General features: G+C 35.5%; 3 protein-coding genes across 4 annotated transcripts; all 3 read right to left on the bottom strand.

Annotated features, from left to right (window-relative positions):
• Positions 1–48: 48 nt before the first annotated feature.
• On the bottom strand, positions 49–861 carry LOC103834184 (ATP-dependent RNA helicase A). The gene has a single exon (XM_009110241.3). It carries the CDS (start codon positions 745–747, stop codon positions 286–288), a length of 462 nt encoding a protein of 153 aa, XP_009108489.1. The 5' UTR covers positions 748–861; the 3' UTR covers positions 49–285.
• A 4,315-nt stretch (positions 862–5,176) lies between these two features.
• On the bottom strand, positions 5,177–8,314 carry LOC103834185 (protein LOL2). Of its 2 annotated transcripts, XM_009110242.2 has the most exons (4): positions 6,318–6,565; positions 6,131–6,238; positions 5,642–5,751; positions 5,177–5,380 (listed from the first exon to the last, which is right to left on the bottom strand). In XM_009110242.2, exons 1-4 carry the CDS (start codon positions 6,481–6,483, stop codon positions 5,312–5,314), a joined length of 453 nt encoding a protein of 150 aa, XP_009108490.1. In that variant the 5' UTR covers positions 6,484–6,565; the 3' UTR covers positions 5,177–5,311. The 2 variants fall into 2 exon arrangements, 1 of the variants encoding a protein (XP_009108490.1); XR_004450564.1 differs by lacking the exon at positions 5,177–5,380 and having other exon boundaries at positions 6,318–8,314.
• A 4,453-nt stretch (positions 8,315–12,767) lies between these two features.
• Positions 12,768–18,284, bottom strand: LOC103834187 (endonuclease 3-like). The gene is made up of 7 exons (XM_033278156.1): positions 15,057–18,284; positions 14,533–14,756; positions 14,413–14,501; positions 14,268–14,323; positions 13,993–14,076; positions 13,823–13,915; positions 12,768–13,664 (listed from the first exon to the last, which is right to left on the bottom strand). Exons 1-7 carry the CDS (start codon positions 15,168–15,170, stop codon positions 13,593–13,595), a joined length of 732 nt encoding a protein of 243 aa, XP_033134047.1. The 5' UTR covers positions 15,171–18,284; the 3' UTR covers positions 12,768–13,592.
• Between the last annotated feature and the right edge of the window lie 361 nt (positions 18,285–18,645).

An 18,645-nucleotide genomic window follows, 5' to 3' on the forward strand; every position in this document is an offset into this window, starting at 1 on the left:
TGGTCTTTGTTCTTATGTAATTCGTTGGAAATCTCAATGCGACCAAAATCATTATAATAAGGTCAAATCGTAAGAAAACTCGTGACCTCTCTCATATAACAAACACAGATTGAGAAAACCGCCAAGTTTCCTCATTTATTCATCATCACAAACCATATATCATGCATATAAAAGCTACTACAACCGAATCCAGACAAAAGGTTCCTTACGATCATCAACTACAACATAGGCAATATATAATCATTGTAATGACTACATATTATAAAAGATGTGATCTTTCTTATTTTAACAATAAGCAATACATTTCTTCTTACAATCCATAGTGCATCCACCACCTCCTCCTCCACCGCCGTATCCTTTCCCTGAGCGGCTAAAAGAGCTGAAACACTTAGCCGGACACCTCAGCTTCTTGCCGTTACAAGGACCTTTCACTCTACAAGTCACCGTTGGCCTCACCACACCTCCCTTTCCAAACCCACCGCTCGGACCACCGTACCCTCCGCCGTATCCACCGCCCACTCCGGTCCCCGGGAACCCGTTTCCGAATCCGGGTATTCCGTCAAATCCAGGTACACCTCCGAATCCTGAACCATCGTTTCCGCTCTTGTGACGAGCTGAGTGAGTTGCAGAGACGAAGACGATGAGGAGAAGGGAAGCTAAAATGATCGGTTTTGTAAACATGTTTGTTATCTTGGTTAAAGTGGGTTTGGTGAGAAAGTTGGATTGAATATAAATAGATAAGAGCATTAAATAGGAGGAAGATATGTAATACAGTTAAGGCATTGAGTCGTGGAGTTTAGCGTGTGAAGATCACTTTAATGCCCGCACTTCACTAGAAAGTCTCTTGTGTCTGTCTCCATCACTTCCGTAACTTGTTGAGGGACTGTACAGATATATTTTCCCCACTTGGCCACATTTAATTGAAGCATGTGGTTAACTAAAGATGGACAGAACGTTTAAATTAAGTTTAAATTTTGGAGGGCATTTTTGACAGATGTTTTCACGATAAACTAGTAGAGATAAAAAAACTACCAAAAGTCGGAGGAAACTCTTTTTTTTTGTTCGTTTGTTTCTATATGTTAATATTAATTTATAAGAAATTCCTAGGGTATCAATTTTTAGTTTTTTTATTAAATGGTAAATATATATTTATACTCTAGGTTAACTAATCTAGTTTTTTTATAAAAATAATTTCGAATTAAAAAAAATAAAAAATTGATATTCAAAAATTTCAAAATAAAAAATACTGTTATGATCATTTTACTTTTTAAAAGGTTTTGGTAACAAAAACTTAAGAAAATTATTTGCGAGAACTGACTTTAATTTAAAACTTTCTATGTTTCATGTTTTTGCATGTTCATACATATTCCCTTTGTTCTTTTAAGTGACATTATACAGATTTTCACACAAATTTAGGAGACTAATACAATATCTATTCTAACATTTGTATATACTTAATTTACCCAAGACCTTTTTTTTTTGAAGAAAACTCACTCAAGACCATTATTACAACATATCATGATATAAGGATTAGCTAGAACTTGACCCCGTACACCCGTGCGAGATTATTTTATCTTTTATAAATTATTTAATAATATATTAAATATATATATATAGGTTATTGAAATATTTTTAGGTTCCTACAAACCTAATCGGATCCGGAAGAATTTGACTTAAACCTCAGCCGTAAATTTATAATATTTAAACGGAGTTTAATTTTAAAATCTGATACCCAGAAAACTGATAAGTATAAGTATGTATATTTGAATATCCATATCTGTAACAAATGAAAACTATTTGTTAACATGTTTGAATTTTTGTCATGAATGAAGCAGTTTCATTCAAACTTGTAAAATTATTATGTTAACACGTAAAATAAATGATTTTAAATTTTTATAATTATATAAATTAGTGAAGTAATTAGTAAGAGTGAAAAAATAAATGTAAAATGTAATAAACACTTAAAAATAGGAAAGTTCTATTGTGTACTATAGGTATGTATAAAAAAAATACAGAATATATAATGTTCAATAGAGTTTAAAAGATAATGTTCAGTTGACATGTAAAAAATGTCAAAGTGGACGATAATATATGCAAAAAGTATACTAACTGAATAGTTAGCAATATAATTTTATAACTCACGTGAAATTTAACTAAATGGGAACGACCCATATATAATGTGGTGGTGACTGGTGAGGTTAAAATAGCGTTTAAATGTTTAGCATTCATTGGCTTGCATTTAAGTTGGTAATATATTACGAATATTCCCTTAATTTGATTATTTAAGTAAAAACCAATGGCACAACTTGTAATTAACAAATATAATTAAGGGCTAATTTCCATTTGTACTTCACTTTTAATAGTTTAGATGAACAGTCACTTTTTATTATCATTTGCCTAAATTTTTAGAAACAACTAATATTTTGAAACAAAATCAAAATGCTAAAACATCACTTATAAAAGAACTTAGGGAGTAAGAAACACGTTTGAAATTTACCAAAAGTTTGGTAAAACAAAATTCAAGTTTAGTCTTTGGGTGATACTCATTTTTTCTGTTTCCATATATTAATATTAATTTAATACTTCCTTTCTAAAGATAAATATTTTGTATGTTCCTACATATTAAAAACACAATGAAATTTGGTAATAAACATACTATTATTAACCATTTTCAATAATTTCCAACCTATAGTAATTTAATAAATATAATTATTATTTTAAAAAATTAGTATTTACCATTATTAATTCATAAAATGTTGAAAATGTATCTTTTAAGAATAAAAGTTTTTTTTCTTGCAAAACAATGATTTTTTAGAAATAGATGGAATAGTAACATATAAGATTGAATTTATAAGATGGAGATAAAACTAGAAATTTTCATGAACGTAAACTCAAAAAGAGAAGTTAGGACCTATACCTGGACAATCAACGATTAATGTTTAATTTTTTGAAACTTAAGTCTGAAACTAAATTCTAGCTCAACATCTAAGCACACATCTTCAAGTTAACATAGCTCAAAATTTTCAACCCAAAATAAATTTAATAGTTATTTTGTTTCGGAGAAAATCCTGAAATTTCATAAACTAGATTTATTTATATAACGAAATTAGTCATGGAAATTCAAATTTTTTGGTTTGGATCGGTTCGGTTTATTCATTTTTCGGGTTATTTGGATTGGGATGTTTAGGAACCGTTTAGAAACCAGACATTTTTCAGATTGGTTTGGGTAATGTCAGGTTCGGGTTGGGTTTCTATTATTTTATAAACCTGAAGTGGAGCCGTATTATAAATACTTCGGGTTTGATTTGGGTCTAAAGTCCTAAAAAATCCCAAAAATTCGAGTTAAACCCAGAGAAAACAAAAAATATTCGGGTAATTCAGATTTTTTTAGATTTTTCTTATTTATAAATTATATTTTATATATACTAAAACTAAAAAAAATTAATATTTTTAATATATTCAAAATATTCGGGTATAAGTTTGGTTCTCGATTCAGTACCGGTTTGGTTTCGGATTTTTGGGTTTGGAAATATAGGAACCATTCGCGTTTTGTAATTTCCGGTCCGATTTCGGTCTTAGTTTTTTCGGTTTGGTTTTGGTTTGGTTTTCGGGTTTCGAATAATAAGCCCAGAACTAAACGAGATTCTAGATTAAATATAACCAAGACAAAAAACTCGGTTTGTTTCGTTTCGATGTAGTTAGTTTGTTTCTAGATTTAATATAAAAAAAAAGAAAAATGTTGACAAGATTTAAAACTAATGGCATGTTTACAAGAGACAACTAGACGAAACGAAGAAAGACCACTAACAAAACTACACAAAAATGTATAACCAAGCCAAAAGATAAAATAAAAAGATCTGTCTACCAAAAAAAATACATCGAAACGAAAGATATTTGTTTTTCAGCTAAGAAAAATCAAGAACAAATGAAAAATCTATGAGACGGTAAACTATTGTTGACAAATGGCAAATGAAATATAATTTTCAAAATTAATGATTACTTCACCAAAAAAGTGATTGTAGAGTTAGCAATTGTTTTTTAACAGATGTTTTCACGATAGCTTACAAAATCTACCTAAAGTTGGGTGAAACAAAATTCAATTTTAGTCTACTGATAGTTGGGTGATCAATATTATTAATTTAGGATCATTGCTAACAATTAACCTTAATATACCGTGGAATATTACTTAAATTGCCATTGTGTTTTCACAGAAGCAAATACCCTTCATTAATGGTATAATGGTCATTTGGCATATATAGACTAACAACGCTTGATACTTAACGTGGGAACCCTTACCTCTCATATATACAAACGCTAAATTGAAAACATACGTAATGTTCATGAAAAACCTATATTCATCGACTTACAACGCGTATTATGCGGAGCCCTTATCCCCACTAGCATATAATTTTTTTTTTTTTTGAAAACTACTATCATACAATTTCCTCAACATAACTCTATATTAGAAATAGTAAAAAAAAAAAAACTCTATATTAGAATTTGATACACATTAACATTGCTAACGGCCACTTTCGTCTTCTACCACCATATTTATTAACTGTCTTCTTCTATTTCTGATATGAGTATGATCTTAAAGACAAAAAAATATGTCCATTAAAGTGAAAATATGAATTTGGTTTGGTTTCGGTTCTTCAGTTCTGGACAAATTTTTCTAGACATATACACTATCTTATATTGAATCACATATTAAAATTTTATTTACTTTCAAAAATAAATCCGCGCTTTCTAAGCGCGGATCAAAATCTAGTATTCCATTAAAAAAGAGGATTTTCTTGTTGCACGAAAAGAGGGTTTTCTTTTTATTCTTTTGCTAATGATTATTTCATCAAAGGAAAACTAACTTGTGGCGTTATAACATTGTTCTATTCCATAAGGCCCACTCATTAATTTAGCACAACTATATCGTCCGTCTTGCTCAAAAATATATGCAGATGTCAGATTAATAAAACAATGTTTTGTCCAAGGTTACATTAAATTTTAGGGTTGATTAATTAGACTCCACCATTAAATTGGTTTTGTTGACAATTTAGTTCACCATACAGCCTTTCTTGTCTCTCTGTAGAGGACATAGGTCATTAGGCCTAAGAGGACCCCATCAATATATTTATAGTTGAGCTGTGATCTATATAGAGTAAATGAGCAGGTGAACAGAGTATTTGAAAGAATGGTAATCTAATGATTATTATTGAAGATGACATTTGTTTCATTTATCCTTTTAACATTATGACAAGTTTTGTCATTAAACTGATTCACATTTGGCCCAAAAAAAAACGGTTTAAGCTTAGTCTCCTCACCGGACACTGCTGAAAGTTTTGAGCGGTCCTTGCAGCACAGACCATGGAGGTCGTTTGTTGTCTTCCTGAAATTTTACATATGAAAAATAAAAGTAAAAATTACTTTAAATGTATAAGAAGACTCTTTCAAAGAATTGTCAGTTCACAATTAGTAGGACTCGAGCAGACACAATTGGACATTTGTAGACATGATGAAAACACAAAAAAGGATCGGTATAAGGTTTCTTAAGAGATCAAAACAGATCCAGCTTATAGCTTTATCAGTGATTGATGAAACCATAAGCAAAAACAAGTAAACATGCTTGCAAGAGGAACATAAAACATACTCTGATGTCTGTGACAGATTTGCAGGAGGAACATCTGACAGATGGAGCTCCATAAGGATACATCAAGAGAAGTTCGCAATTGCTACACTTCACCTGACCAACCTGGTAAGCTGTACACAAAGAATGAGCCATTGATTATAAACCAACTAAGAGAAGGATATTTTCATCAATTAAGGAGATATTACTGAAGTAACTGTAACGGAGTAGTGGAGTAGTGATCACACATTCGAACCCAGAGAAGTAAGACTAACCAAATAAAGAATCAAAGATCAGGTAAATGGTCAATAAGAGAGCAATTATAATGGACTAGAGACCCAAACATCATTCTTATTTCACCACTTTGAATGAATCTACCATACCAAGCTCAGAACTTTACATAAGAGATAAAGGATTTAAGCAGCAATGATGACGAATAAAGAATCGAAACCAGCAAGAACATTCATCAAGATTCCACAGTTAATGAATTAAAGAGACAAAGGAAGCAGTAACCTTCAAGAACGAGATTAACAGTCTGACAGCAAGAACACTTGACGTGTTTGGTTCCTCGGGGATACGAAAGTAAACGCCTGCAAGATCCACACACCATTTGCGCCATCTCTACAACCCCTCAAAACAATAAAAAGCTGACATCTTTAATCATTCACGGACCCTCTAAACACAGACTCATTCAAAATACCGGAAATTTCGGCGGCGGTGGTGACGGCGGAGATCGGAGTAGGAGGAGGAGGAAGAACTGTAGATTCCCATCCCGGAGGAGGACCTTCTTCCTCATCCTCTTCCTCTTCTTTCTTCTGCGTTTGTATCTCTTCCATCGTGTCTTTGGTCTCGGCTTCGGCGATCATCACTCTCTTGCAAAGATGAGAGAACTCACCACTGATGATGAAGACTAAACAAACCGGAATGTGACATTGGTTCCGGTACACTAAAACCGGACACCAGATCTATTCCTCTTTGGTTTTCGGTTCGATTTATAACCGGACCGAACCTGAATTAAAAGCAGAATTGAGCAAGAAAACCGGAGTTGAATTGATTTATGATACGACGATTTTCAATACTTTCAGTTGCTATGAAATTACAATTAAGAGACTCAAAGTTACAAAATTACAATTACAATTATATATATTCAATTTGGAAATTAATTAGCTTAAAATAAACAAAAACAAAGTAATATTACTTGCATTGGTGAATGATTCAACGTTCACATGATCATGACTACTATCCATCAAATTGGTACTTAGCTAGTTGCACAAGCATGCACTAAACTTGTTCATGCTATAAGTTACAACGTAAAAAGTCATAGTTACATAAGCAAATGTGAACATGTCTTTTAAATTATCAATGGATGTTAAAATGCATGTATGATACAGTGATATAAACATACTTTTAAACATTACTACTAGGAATGTGTAATAAACATATAATAAGCCAAAGGGGAGAAGATCAGGGTCACATTAAAGCGTTAGATTAGAAAGAGAAAATTAGTTTGATAAAGCTGAAAACAAACTTTGGATATAACAAAAAGAATCTATGGGTTTCTTAGATCTGTAGAGTATTTCATCATTTATGGTATGAAGAACATGCATCACCAGTTGATGTGTGCATTCATGACCACCAAGTAATAACTTAGTCTTGTCCAAGATTGCTATTGGTAAGAGTGCGCATTCCCTGAAGAAAGAGCCTCTTTTGATTAGATCCACCGAACACATTTTCTTCCATGTCTTGGTGTTGCCGCCTGAACAATCCAACGACCATATCTCTAAGGTGGACCAGTTATTCTCAGATACAAACAAGCTATTATCAAGGATGCACATGGAGACGCTAGAAGGATCACACACATGGGCAATGGGAGCTTTGCAGATTACTTGAAAAGTTTGATTGTGAAGATCGAATGATAATACATTTTCTTCAAGCTCCGTTAACCAATAAAGCGATCCATCAAAGAACAGTACTGGATTATTGTAAGCGTTGATCCGATAAAGAGAAGCAGGGTGAACGTACCTCCAAGCATTAGTGCTAACATCGAAAACCTCACAAGTGGTAACATTGTCTAGGCCAAACCCAAACGAATTATATAAGAAAACCGGCTTGTACGTGCCGTTAAGTTTGACTTTACCGAATCCAAGCTTAGGACTTGGGGAGACAGACACTCCGTGTCTAGACATATAGTGTTGTATTCTTGCAAGAGGAAAAGTTTGATACCATCTAGTGGCGGGATTGGCCACTACTACACCGACACGCATGTCATAGAGGCATACTAGACTGTCACAACTACCGTGGCATATCGACCAGCACAAAGAACGGAACCACATATTATAAACTATTTCTGACCTATAAAAAATTATTGGAGCATGCTTTATGATCTGATCATCATCACGAAGGGACATGAAAAGGAAATCTGGACCTCGTGATTGCTTACGACAGAGCAACTGCCTTTCCTGAAAACGACGGTCCTCTACTGTGGATTTCCACTTCTTGGATACGGACTTGAATCTCAGCAAAGACATCACCGGAAGTCTCTCTAGTATTAGCTCTATAACATCGTCAGGTAGCAGAAATTTCACACTCAATCGTTTTTTCAACAGTAGGAGATCCAATCTCGAGCCATGGCTTGTCAACATTGTATCTCGTGTGTAATTAATTGATCAAGAGGGGCATACATCATTGTATATGAATATATAGCTAAGGATCCTACTCGAACTAGGAATCTGGAAGAAAAAAAGAAGGAAATCTTCAAGTCTGTACTTATCAAAAAATAATCTTCAAGTCTGTTTATTCATATCAAGGAAAATAAATTCTTTTTTTTTAACAAATAAATTCCAAAAGATTCTTTTTTTTTGTTTTCTTATTATCTATAGCGACATTAACCAACTTAATACATATTAAAATATATTTACTAAAACACAGTTATGCTATTTTGAAAAATAAGCACTGTCAAGACCAAGATTTTTTAGTGATTTCTGTTAACTTTTGTAAAAGAAAAATTTAATTTTTATTTAATGTCTAAATCAGAAAGACTAAATTTGTTACTTAAAATTCATAGTTGGACTATTACATTTCAGAAAATCCGTCTGAAATGTAATAGTCCAACTATGAATTTCTCGTGGGCCAGACGGATTTTCTGCAAGTTTCTACCACACTAACTGGAGCGAGATAGGCTCAGACCTAGTCACGGAAATACAGCTTGCGTTCAGGTCCGGGAACCTCCCCAAAGGTATCAATGACACCCACGTGCGGTTGATCCCTAAGATTACAAATCCTCAGCGAGTATCGGAGTATAGGCCTATCGCGCTGTGCAATGTGTACTACAAGATCTACTCAAAGATTCTCCAAAAGCGCCTACAACCTCTACTTGACAAGATCATTTCCGAAAATCAGTCGGCCTTTGTCCTGGGAAGAGTGATAGGAGACAATGTGCTCATTACTCATGAAGTTTTACACACCCTGAAGACGTCCCGAGCTGAGAAAAGAGTTGCGATGGCGGTAAAGACCGATATGAGTAAAGCTTATGATCGCCTTGAATGGGATTTCATCTCCGCTGTGCTTGAGAGACTCGGATTTCACCACCTTTGGATTGGTTTAATCATGCAGTGTATCTCATCAGTTACATACTCCTTGCTCATTAACGGTTCGCCTAGAGGAAAGGTTATACCGAGCCGAGGGATTCGTCAAGGCGATCCCCTCTCACCCTACATATTTATACTGTGTAGTGAAGTACTCTCGGGTCTATGTAACAAAGCACAAGAGGAAGGACGGATCCAAGGAATCAGAGTTGCAAGGGGGAGTCCCCGTATAAACCACCTTCTATTTGCGGATGACACTATGTTCTTCCTAAAAGCGGACAAGGAGGCGGCGATCACACTCAAAGCGATCCTGAAAAGGTACGAGGAAGCTTCTGGCCAGCTAATAAACGCAGAAAAGTCATCCATTACCTTCTCTCGCAAGGCACCGGCAGCCCTAAAACAGATGATCCACTCGGAGCTGCAAATTTTGAAAGAAGGCGGTGTTGGTAAATATCTCGGTCTCCCGGAACTCTTTGGGCGGAAGAAGAGAGATCTGTTCTCCTCCATCGTAGACTGCATAAAACAGAAGGCAAGCGGCTGGTCTAATAGGTATTTGTCATCAGCGGGAAAGATGGTGATGCTGCAAAGTGTGCTTTCACCTATTCCATCTTACTCCATGACTTGTTTTAAACTGCCTATTTCGCTGTGTAACCGCATCCAATCCGCTCTAAAACGATTCTGGTGGGATGACCGAACCGGGAAACGGAAAATGGCCTGGATTGCCTGGGAAAAGATGACACTATCTAAATGCAATGGAGGACTGGGCATTAGGGATGTACAGACCTTCAATGACGCCTATCTCGCAAAAATCAGTTGGCGATTATTGGAAAACCCAGACTGCTTGCTGGGAAGAATTTTGTTGAGCAAATACTGTCCGGATGGAGACCTCCTGAAGTGCAGCCAGCCAATCTCGGCATCCCATGGTTGGCACAGCATCCTAGTAGGTATAGACCTACTGATCAAAAATCTTGGATGGGTGGTAGGAGATGGTGCCTCTATCAGCATATGGAATGAGCCGTGGTTAAGTCTAGACTCCCCATGTCGACCCATGGGTCCAGCTACTCGAGAGACCGCTAACCTAACTGTTAAAGAGCTAATTCAGGAGGAGACTGGAGAATGGAACAGGGGCATGATCCAGAGGGTTTTGCCATTCGAAGAAGACAAAATTTTAAGACTCCAACCAAGTACCAAAGGCGCCCCCGACGCACTAAAATGGCTTGGAACTAGGACAGGCGTCTACTCGGTCAAGTCAGGCTACCATGTGGCCATTGCGGACGTTACAGAAGAGATCCTAGAGGACGAAACCACGCCTGAGTTTGATTGGAAAATAACAGTTTGGAACCTGAAGTTAGCACCCAAAGTAAAGATGTTTACTTGGAAAAGTCTGAAAGGCATTCTGCCTGTGGGAGAAAGACTCCTAGCTCGGCACATAAATGTCGACCCTAAATGTAAGCGGTGCGGGAGCTCAGAATCTATCAATCATCTCTTGTTTCACTGCCCGTTTGCGAGAGAGGTTTGGAAACTATCTCCATTCGTTGGTAATTTTGAAGTGAGCGGATTGACAGATTTGAGAGCAGATTGGGATGAGTTGCACCTGAAGCAATGCCTCCCGCCTACCGGAATAATTTCCACCCCTCTGATCCCCTGGATATTTTGGTCGTTATGGAAAGCTCGCAACAAGTATGTCTTTGAAAATTTTGCAGGGGCTCCTGCTGACACCCTCTCGCAAGCGATTTGTGCAGCAAGAGAATGGTCTATGGCACAGGATAAGGATGGTACTATCCACCTCCGCGCCTCCAAACCACCTTCCCTGGAAACAGATACTATAGCTAGATCGGATGCGGCTTGGTCTGCTACAACAATGACTGCGGGACTCGGGTGAATTCTGATGAACCGAGAACAGAGGAATTTGCGAAAGAAAGGTATGAGGGATATCTACTCGGTCATTGTGGCGGAAGGACTGGCTCTTAAGGAAGCGGTGACAACATGTCGACTCCAAGAGATCAAGGAAGTGCGGTTTGAATCAGATTCAGCGCAACTTATCTCTGCTATTAATAAGAGAGACTCGCCACTGGAGCTATACGGAGTTGTTGAAGACATCTTGATACTAGCCAGCGAATTCGATCGGGTGGCTTTTGAATGGATTCCGAGAGAGAGGAATAGTGAGGCTGATAGACTTGCTAAGAATGCTTTGTTGTTGTTTGAACAAGAGGTGGTTGTGGACGATTTAATGCCCCCACCAAACTAAGTTAATTATGAATGAATTGCAGTTGTGACAAAAAAAAAGGACTATTACATTTATTTAATTTAGTTATTATTAAATATACGTCATAGCTTAGCATATTTATTTGAATATTTTCAAAATAAGATATCATAAGAGATAATATCCCTTTCTAAGATTGCATGTTAAAAGTATTTCTTTGAATATTTAATTTTAAATAATAAAAAATCCATAATTAAATTAAGTATATTTAATTTTTGATTTATAGATAATGAAATAACATTTCAATAACATTTATATATTTACAATTCATAAATAAATTACTGAACCAATTAATAAATATAAAATAACTTAATACATTTATTAAATATTTTATAAATAATAAAATTAAATAATTACATATACATAATAACATATATTGATAAATTTTACAACATATTTCAATTTACTAAAGCAAAATTAAATCTAAAATAAAAGTAAAAGCCCCATTCTAAAAAACAATTATGGGTTGAATATCAGATTGGGGATCATAACACAAATATAAATTATAATGGTAAACAGAACTTAGTGCTCCTTTCGTAATGTGATGAGCCTGCAAATAATATATTCTCAACTCAAAGGACAATCCCAGATTTTTTATATATGTTTATATTCCATTTTACCCGATTATATCTATATTCTTGGCAATTTTTTGGAAAATAAAGTATACACATTATAAAGAATCTCTGTATTGTACTTCCTTTTTGTCGATCAACCACAAAACTATGATTCCAATCCTAAGAAACATGCGACACGTAGATTTTAATGTCGCAGACTATATATACGATACCTTTGGAGTAGTGTTAGTACGAATATTAATTATTCACATAAAATTGGAATTCGAATAATTTGATAATACAAGGTCAGCCAATCTTTTAGAGTAATTATATTCTTCAATATACGGTTGTGGTCAACATGCCATTCGTTTTCTTGCTTGCATGCACTAACAGGTCTAAAACCATGCATGAGAAAACTTTATATTTCAATTAAGTTAAACCACACATTTCCCTCTACATGTTCCTATAAATACCTTCACCACGAGTAAGTGTTTTGACATCACAAGATAATTAAGAGAGTGAGTTAGAGAGAACAAAAAAGGATGGATGATGATTATGAGAGTCTCTTGGTGTATCAGAGGGTCTTGCATGGAAGAATAGAGAATGAAGTTGAGCCAAGGATGACTTGCCGATTTTTTCCAACGAATCTATACTGATTTTGGTGTTTGGCAAGTTGACTTTGGCTCTGTTTCCTTCTCTTCTTTTCGATGTTAGACTCCAGATATCTATCTGTATATCACCATCACAACTTGTGATCAAGGTTTGCAGCTTCAGTATAATATGCAGTTATTTGCAAGTTACTTGATGCATGCTAATTGCATTTGCTTCTATTATCCTCTTGTTCTATGTAAATGTAGATATTTTCGTTTACCGTTTGATATAGTTTTAAACTCAGAACAATAGCCTGAGTTTAGGTTACTACGTATTTTAAACTCAGAACAATAGCAGAACAATAGCCTGCTATAACATAACCTTAGCTAATACATTATAGTTTAGGTTAGTACTACTTATTATTAAAATAAAAATTCAGAACAATAGAAGCTATAACATAACCTTAGCTAATACATGATAGTTTAGGTTACTAATTATTAAAATAAAAATTCAGAACAATAGCAATCATCACATAGCCTTAATGAGAGTCTTAATTTCATGCGGCAGCGAGACTCGGTTTGGGAGAAAAGATTCGGTTTAGAGTCGCTGCCAAGCGAATCCCGCCTTGTGCAATTCTCTTCTCTACAATGGGCAGCCGAGAGAGGAAGTAGTCATCTGCAGAAAATGTGAGAGAAATCAGAACATCATTGCATATTAGAAACGCTAAGATGATCTTGTTTCATAGTGAATCATCTTTTCTAATGCTCAGAGAGTTAGTATACCTCCTAGTGTAGTCCCTGGGGCAGCGTCCTTGTAAGCATACTTACAGGCAAGGTCAATGCTTTCAGAAGCATATCTGACAACACCAAGAACACACATAATAAACATTAATGCATGGTGATCTAGAAAAGAAAGAAAGATATGGCAGCTAAAACAAAACTATAATTGCTTTGCTATGTACCCCCTTTTAGAGATAGGGATGCTTACGGATTTGGGCACGCTGTTTCGTGAGGTGGACATGACTCCCATGACGGAACATCATTTGACCAGGCGTACTACGTTAAGCCAGCAGTTAAAAACAAACATCATATATATTTTTATTTATTTTTGGTAATCATGTTAAGAAAAACAATCATTGTGAGTTAAGTTTTATCTTGGATCTGCTTAAAACTTGGTAAAGCTCTTAAACTGAGAAAATAAAGTAAGACCGTACCTTGAGTTTGTGTTGAAGGGAATGAATCATGACTGAAAGGCTTGAATTGTAGTATTTCTCTTGAGCAGACTCAATTATCTTGTTATCCCACACCTTCACAATCAAAGTGATTCTTTTTATATATGATTATTTTAATGTAGCATGAAGAAGATCGACAAGAAAACACTTACACGGTGCAAATTAGTTTCTTGTTCGTACCAATTGAGTTTGATTTTGTTACCACCTTGATCTCCAACAAAACCTTCATGCAAGGGCTGTGAACGGAAACCAAAATCAATCCACATTAAGGACTAGCCATTATTCTTTATAAATTAATCTATAACCCCCAAAATATCACATGACCGGCTCTGTACTACTTTACACTAATTACAGGTCCAATGTGCACAGAGTAGAGTCAGCAGACGCAATTGCATATAACTTGAATTTGATAAAGAGATTGAGAAACCTGATGGATATCTCCCATAAAGTGTGATACGAACATGAGAGCTTCTGTCAAGTTATCTGCAAACAAATAAAAAGAGAATAGTCAAACTGTGATGCTCCATGTAACCTATATCACGTATGTGCCTAATACTAAAAGTCTAACTCACAGTGGAATTGAAACATTAATTGGCTTGTGTAATTGAAGATTGCTCCTGTCACGCACTTGTCATTATGGCAGTCCCCTTCACATAAAAAGACAAGAAGAATAAACATTTTATTGCCAATGTCAAACAGAAACGCGAATGAATATTTGCAAGAACAGAAAAACACGAGAATACTCATAGTTGCATTCGTTATCAGGTGTGTTAACAAAATGCAAAGCGTAAGTCCAGCTCCACTCAGGGCGGCGTTTGATCTCATCAGGCCATGAGCAAACAGCTGCTAGTTCACCATTTGCATATGCAGGCAGAATTTTCTTCACTGCAACTAGAGTTTTTTCCTCAAAATAGCTCTACAAGGATTGGAAAAAACTTGGCATTATCACATATGACACATGAAGATACCGTCAGGGCCGGTCCTAAAATTCATAGAGTTTGAGAAAATTACTAAACCTATATTTTTCATCATTTGGAGGTCAAACTATATACATATACATATTAGCCATTAATATTTTGGGAAAGCCATAGATGAATTTTTCATCTCGCTATGGCCATAACCGGCTCTAGATACCGTAAAAACAAAGGAGTTACTAAAGCTTTCTCATATCTATACAATCACATAGATCATTCTTGTAGTTGTAAACAAATTTCACCTGAGCTATTTTGCAGACAGCGTAATGACCATCGACTCCCCAACCAAGAGCTCCATGGACGAGATGTGTAAGGAGGAGTATACTTGCCACCCACGTTCTCAACGATAAACCCATCTTGGCAAAAAGAAAACAAAAATTCTATCTATATTTGAAAACTAAAAAGACAGAAGAAGAAGAGGTAGAAGAGAACAAGGAGTTTCTTACCGTACCAAAGCCTTTTGATTGGTTTTCTTTACTCTATACTTTTCATTGATGGGGATATATCGTATATATATGCAGAGTTTGTAAATATTTAACTGATCGAAAATTCAAAGTAAGGGTTATCAAATGACACTCGCACGCTAATAACGTTGCACTTTTATTATTCATAACTAATAATTTTTGTAAGTACGTCCAACTGTCCATCAAAGATAATATTTTTTAGAAAAATTAATCAATTTGAATATGAAAATCATATGATTGTAGGTAATAAAGAATGGGTTAGTAGCCAAAACGAGGGAGGTACGCTTCACATGGCTTGCTCTCTCGTTGACTTCCTTACATGTATACGTTGGATTAAGCTTGAAATAAATTAAGGAGTAAGTTATCTATTTCTTACCGAGTTATGGATTAGGAAATAGGAAAGTTTATAATGTTTAAGAGTTATCTAAACATTAATTATATAGATGTGTCAAGTGGTTTTAGGATTTATATTTTATATATATGGAGATGCAACATAACATAAGTGTTTATGAGTGATTGAGAACTTAAAGTTTTAAATGAGTTTTCTTAGGAGATTAATAAGAAGGTTATTTTTATTAGTGAGTTCTTAACTTTGTTCTTAAGATCGAGATTTAATATTTGATATCAGAGCCAGGTTCAAGAAAAAGAGAAGGATCGTGATAACCAATACATCATGAGTGACGACAAGAAAGATGAAGGTATAACCAAACCAAAGGAGATCGGACCATCTTCTATCAAGTGTCTCATGCTAGATTATGCTAATTACACAGTATAGGTCATACGCATGAAAGTTGCACTCAAGGTAAACAAGGTATGAGAAGCTATAGAACTTGGAACTAAAGACGAGAACAAGAGCAACATGGCGATTGCCTTATTGTTCCAATCTATACCTAAAGCTTTAATTTTACAACTTGGAGATCTTGATACCGCAAAAGCTGTGTGGGAAGCCACAAAAGCAATGCACGTTGGAGCTGATAGGGTAAAGGCGGCAAGACTGCAAACTTTGATGGCTGAATTTGATATGATCAAGATGAAAGAGTTTGATACGATTGATATGTTTGTGGGAAAGCTTTCAGAAATCTCATTGAAATCAATTGCATTTGGTGAAATCATTGATGAACCAAAACTTGTTAAAAAAATACATACATATTATTGTAGCACTTGAGCAGTCCTTGGCCTTAATATTACCAGTTTTGAGGATATTGTTGAGAGATTAAAAGCATATGAGAAAAAAATGGTGAAGAAGAACCTGATGATCAACGAAAGCTCATGTATGCAAACACAGATTTTACGCTATGGAGGAAACAGAGGAAGAGAAAGAGGACAACGTGCCCGATTGTATAAGAGAGGTAGAGGTCGTGGTTGTTATGGATCGTGGTACAGACAAGATCAAGACGATTCTAAAGTGACATGTTATCGGTGTGATAAGCTAAGGCATTATATGTCGAACTGTCCTGGCAAGTTACTTAAATTTCAAGAAACGGTAGAGAAGAAGGATGATGATACACAAGAGGCTGACAATCTGGTGCTGCATGAAATTGTATACTTAAATGGGCAGAAGGTAAAGACAAGCTCGTTTGATATTGATCAAGACTCAACCTACTTGTGGTATCTTGACAACAGAGCCAGCAACCATATGAGTGGATATCGTCTATTTTTCTTCGATCTTGATGAAACAATTAAGGGAATGGTGAAATTTGGCGATGACATACATATAGAAATAAAAGGAAAAGGCTCAGTACGTTTCTTACTCAAAAATGGCGATAGAAAAGTCCTTAACAATGTGTACTTTATTCCAAGCTTAAAAAGCAATATCATAAGTTTGAGACAAGTCAGGGAAGCAGGGTGTGAGGTTCATATGAAGAATGATCATCAAATTTTATAGGATCGAAACGGATACCTAGTAGTGAAGACAAATAGATCCAAGAATCAATTATATAGGGGGATCATAGAAGTGGAGAGGATCAAGTGCTTACAACTGATAGGTTCAAACGAGGAAAATAAATGGCATTCATGATTGGGACACGTTAATGTCGAGACCATGAAGTTAATGGCTAACAATAAACCAGTAGTTGGCTTACCGAAAATGACAATGGAGAAAGAAACTTTTGCATCTTGTCTACGAGGAAAAAAACACGACAAAGATTTCCTCAAACAAGCACATACCAAGCCACACAACCTCGTGAGTTAGTACATGGAGACCTTTGCGGACCGTTCACATCTTCTTCACTAGCACAAAATAGATATGTGTTTGTAATCATTGATGATTACTCTCGCTACATGTGGACTATCTTATTATAGGAAAAGAATGAAGCGTTTGACAAGTTCAAGATATCCAAGGCGCAAACTGAGCAAGAAACAAGAGCTAGTATTAAAACATTCCGGACAGACAGAGGAGGAGAGTTCACATCTAATGAGTTTCATCGTTTCTGTGAGAAAAATGGTATTAAGAGACATTTTACTGCACCATATTCGCCACAGCAAAACGAAGTAGTTGAGAGATGCAGTAAACCATTGCTAGAGATGACTAGAAGCATTCTAAAACATATGAGTATGCCAAACTATCTATCCTCAGAAGCTGTAAGGCATGTTACCTATATAATTAATAGAGTAGCAACGAGGTCACTAGCTCCTACACAAACTCCATACGAAGTTTTGCGAGAAAGAAAACCTAATCTTGGACATCTTCGGGTCTTTGGGTGTATCGGGTACACAAGAACAGACACAGTTGGAAGGAATAAGTTAGATGACATATCAAGGATGCTGGTTCACCTCGGAACCGAACCCGTTTCAAAGGCTGATGTTAGGAGTTTTCAAGGCTCCTAAGACAAATGTTGTAGTATAAAAGATTGTCGAACCAGTTCTGAGGGATATCAAAGCACTGAGAATGCAAGTACTCACTTAATCTAAGTGCAACCAATGATTTAGATGAGTTTTAAACTACTACTAATACTAGAAAGCAATAACAGAATGATACTTTCTTGACTAAGGGAAAAGAGAACTCATGGGCATAGGGATTAGACCTTGGGTGATCAAGTATCGAACTAAGGATGGCAAATGATCAATCAAACTATCAACCTTAAGCCTAGACACAATTCTAAGCAAGCTCTATGTCTAGATGAATGCTCATTTGCTAACATATCTCAAACATCAAATGTCTTTGGTTGAATAATATGAAAGCAATCATTACTAACAAGTCTATTAGCTATCTTAGTACCTTTAACAACAAATGTCTTTGGCAAAGTATACTAAAAGCCTAGGAGAGTTGTCTCGGGCATTTCATCGAACACCTTTCGGGTGAGAAATGCCTAAGGATCAACAACTGAGTGGCCAACTCAGAAGATGCATTATGATTACTCTACTAGCA

The sequence above is a fragment of the Brassica rapa genome, chromosome A08, assembly GCF_000309985.2.
Source record: "Brassica rapa cultivar Chiifu-401-42 chromosome A08, CAAS_Brap_v3.01, whole genome shotgun sequence".
Taxonomy (NCBI): domain Eukaryota; kingdom Viridiplantae; phylum Streptophyta; class Magnoliopsida; order Brassicales; family Brassicaceae; genus Brassica; species Brassica rapa.

Bases quoted from the DNA above. Each gene is read 5' to 3' on its own strand.
- LOC103834187 (XM_033278156.1), bottom strand. From the start codon at position 15,170: ATGGGTTTATCGTTGAGAACGTGGGTGGCAAGTATACTCCTCCTTACA. The intron at 14,757-15,056 runs GTGAAATTTGTT...CAATCCTTGTAG, and splicing joins CTGTCTGCAAAATAGCTCAG to AGCTATTTTGAGGAAAAAAC. The intron at 14,077-14,267 runs GTTTCTCAATCT...TTCCGTTCACAG, and splicing joins TTATGGGAGATATCCATCAG to CCCTTGCATGAAGGTTTTGT.
- LOC103834184 (XM_009110241.3), bottom strand. From the start codon at position 747: ATGCTCTTATCTATTTATATTCAATCCAACTTTCTCACCAAACCCACT.
- LOC103834185 (XM_009110242.2), bottom strand. From the start codon at position 6,483: ATGATCGCCGAAGCCGAGACCAAAGACACGATGGAAGAGATACAAACG. The intron at 5,752-6,130 runs GTTACTGCTTCC...CTTTGTGTACAG, and splicing joins TGTTAATCTCGTTCTTGAAG to CTTACCAGGTTGGTCAGGTG. The intron at 5,381-5,641 runs GTATGTTTTATG...GTAAAATTTCAG, and splicing joins AATCTGTCACAGACATCAGA to GAAGACAACAAACGACCTCC.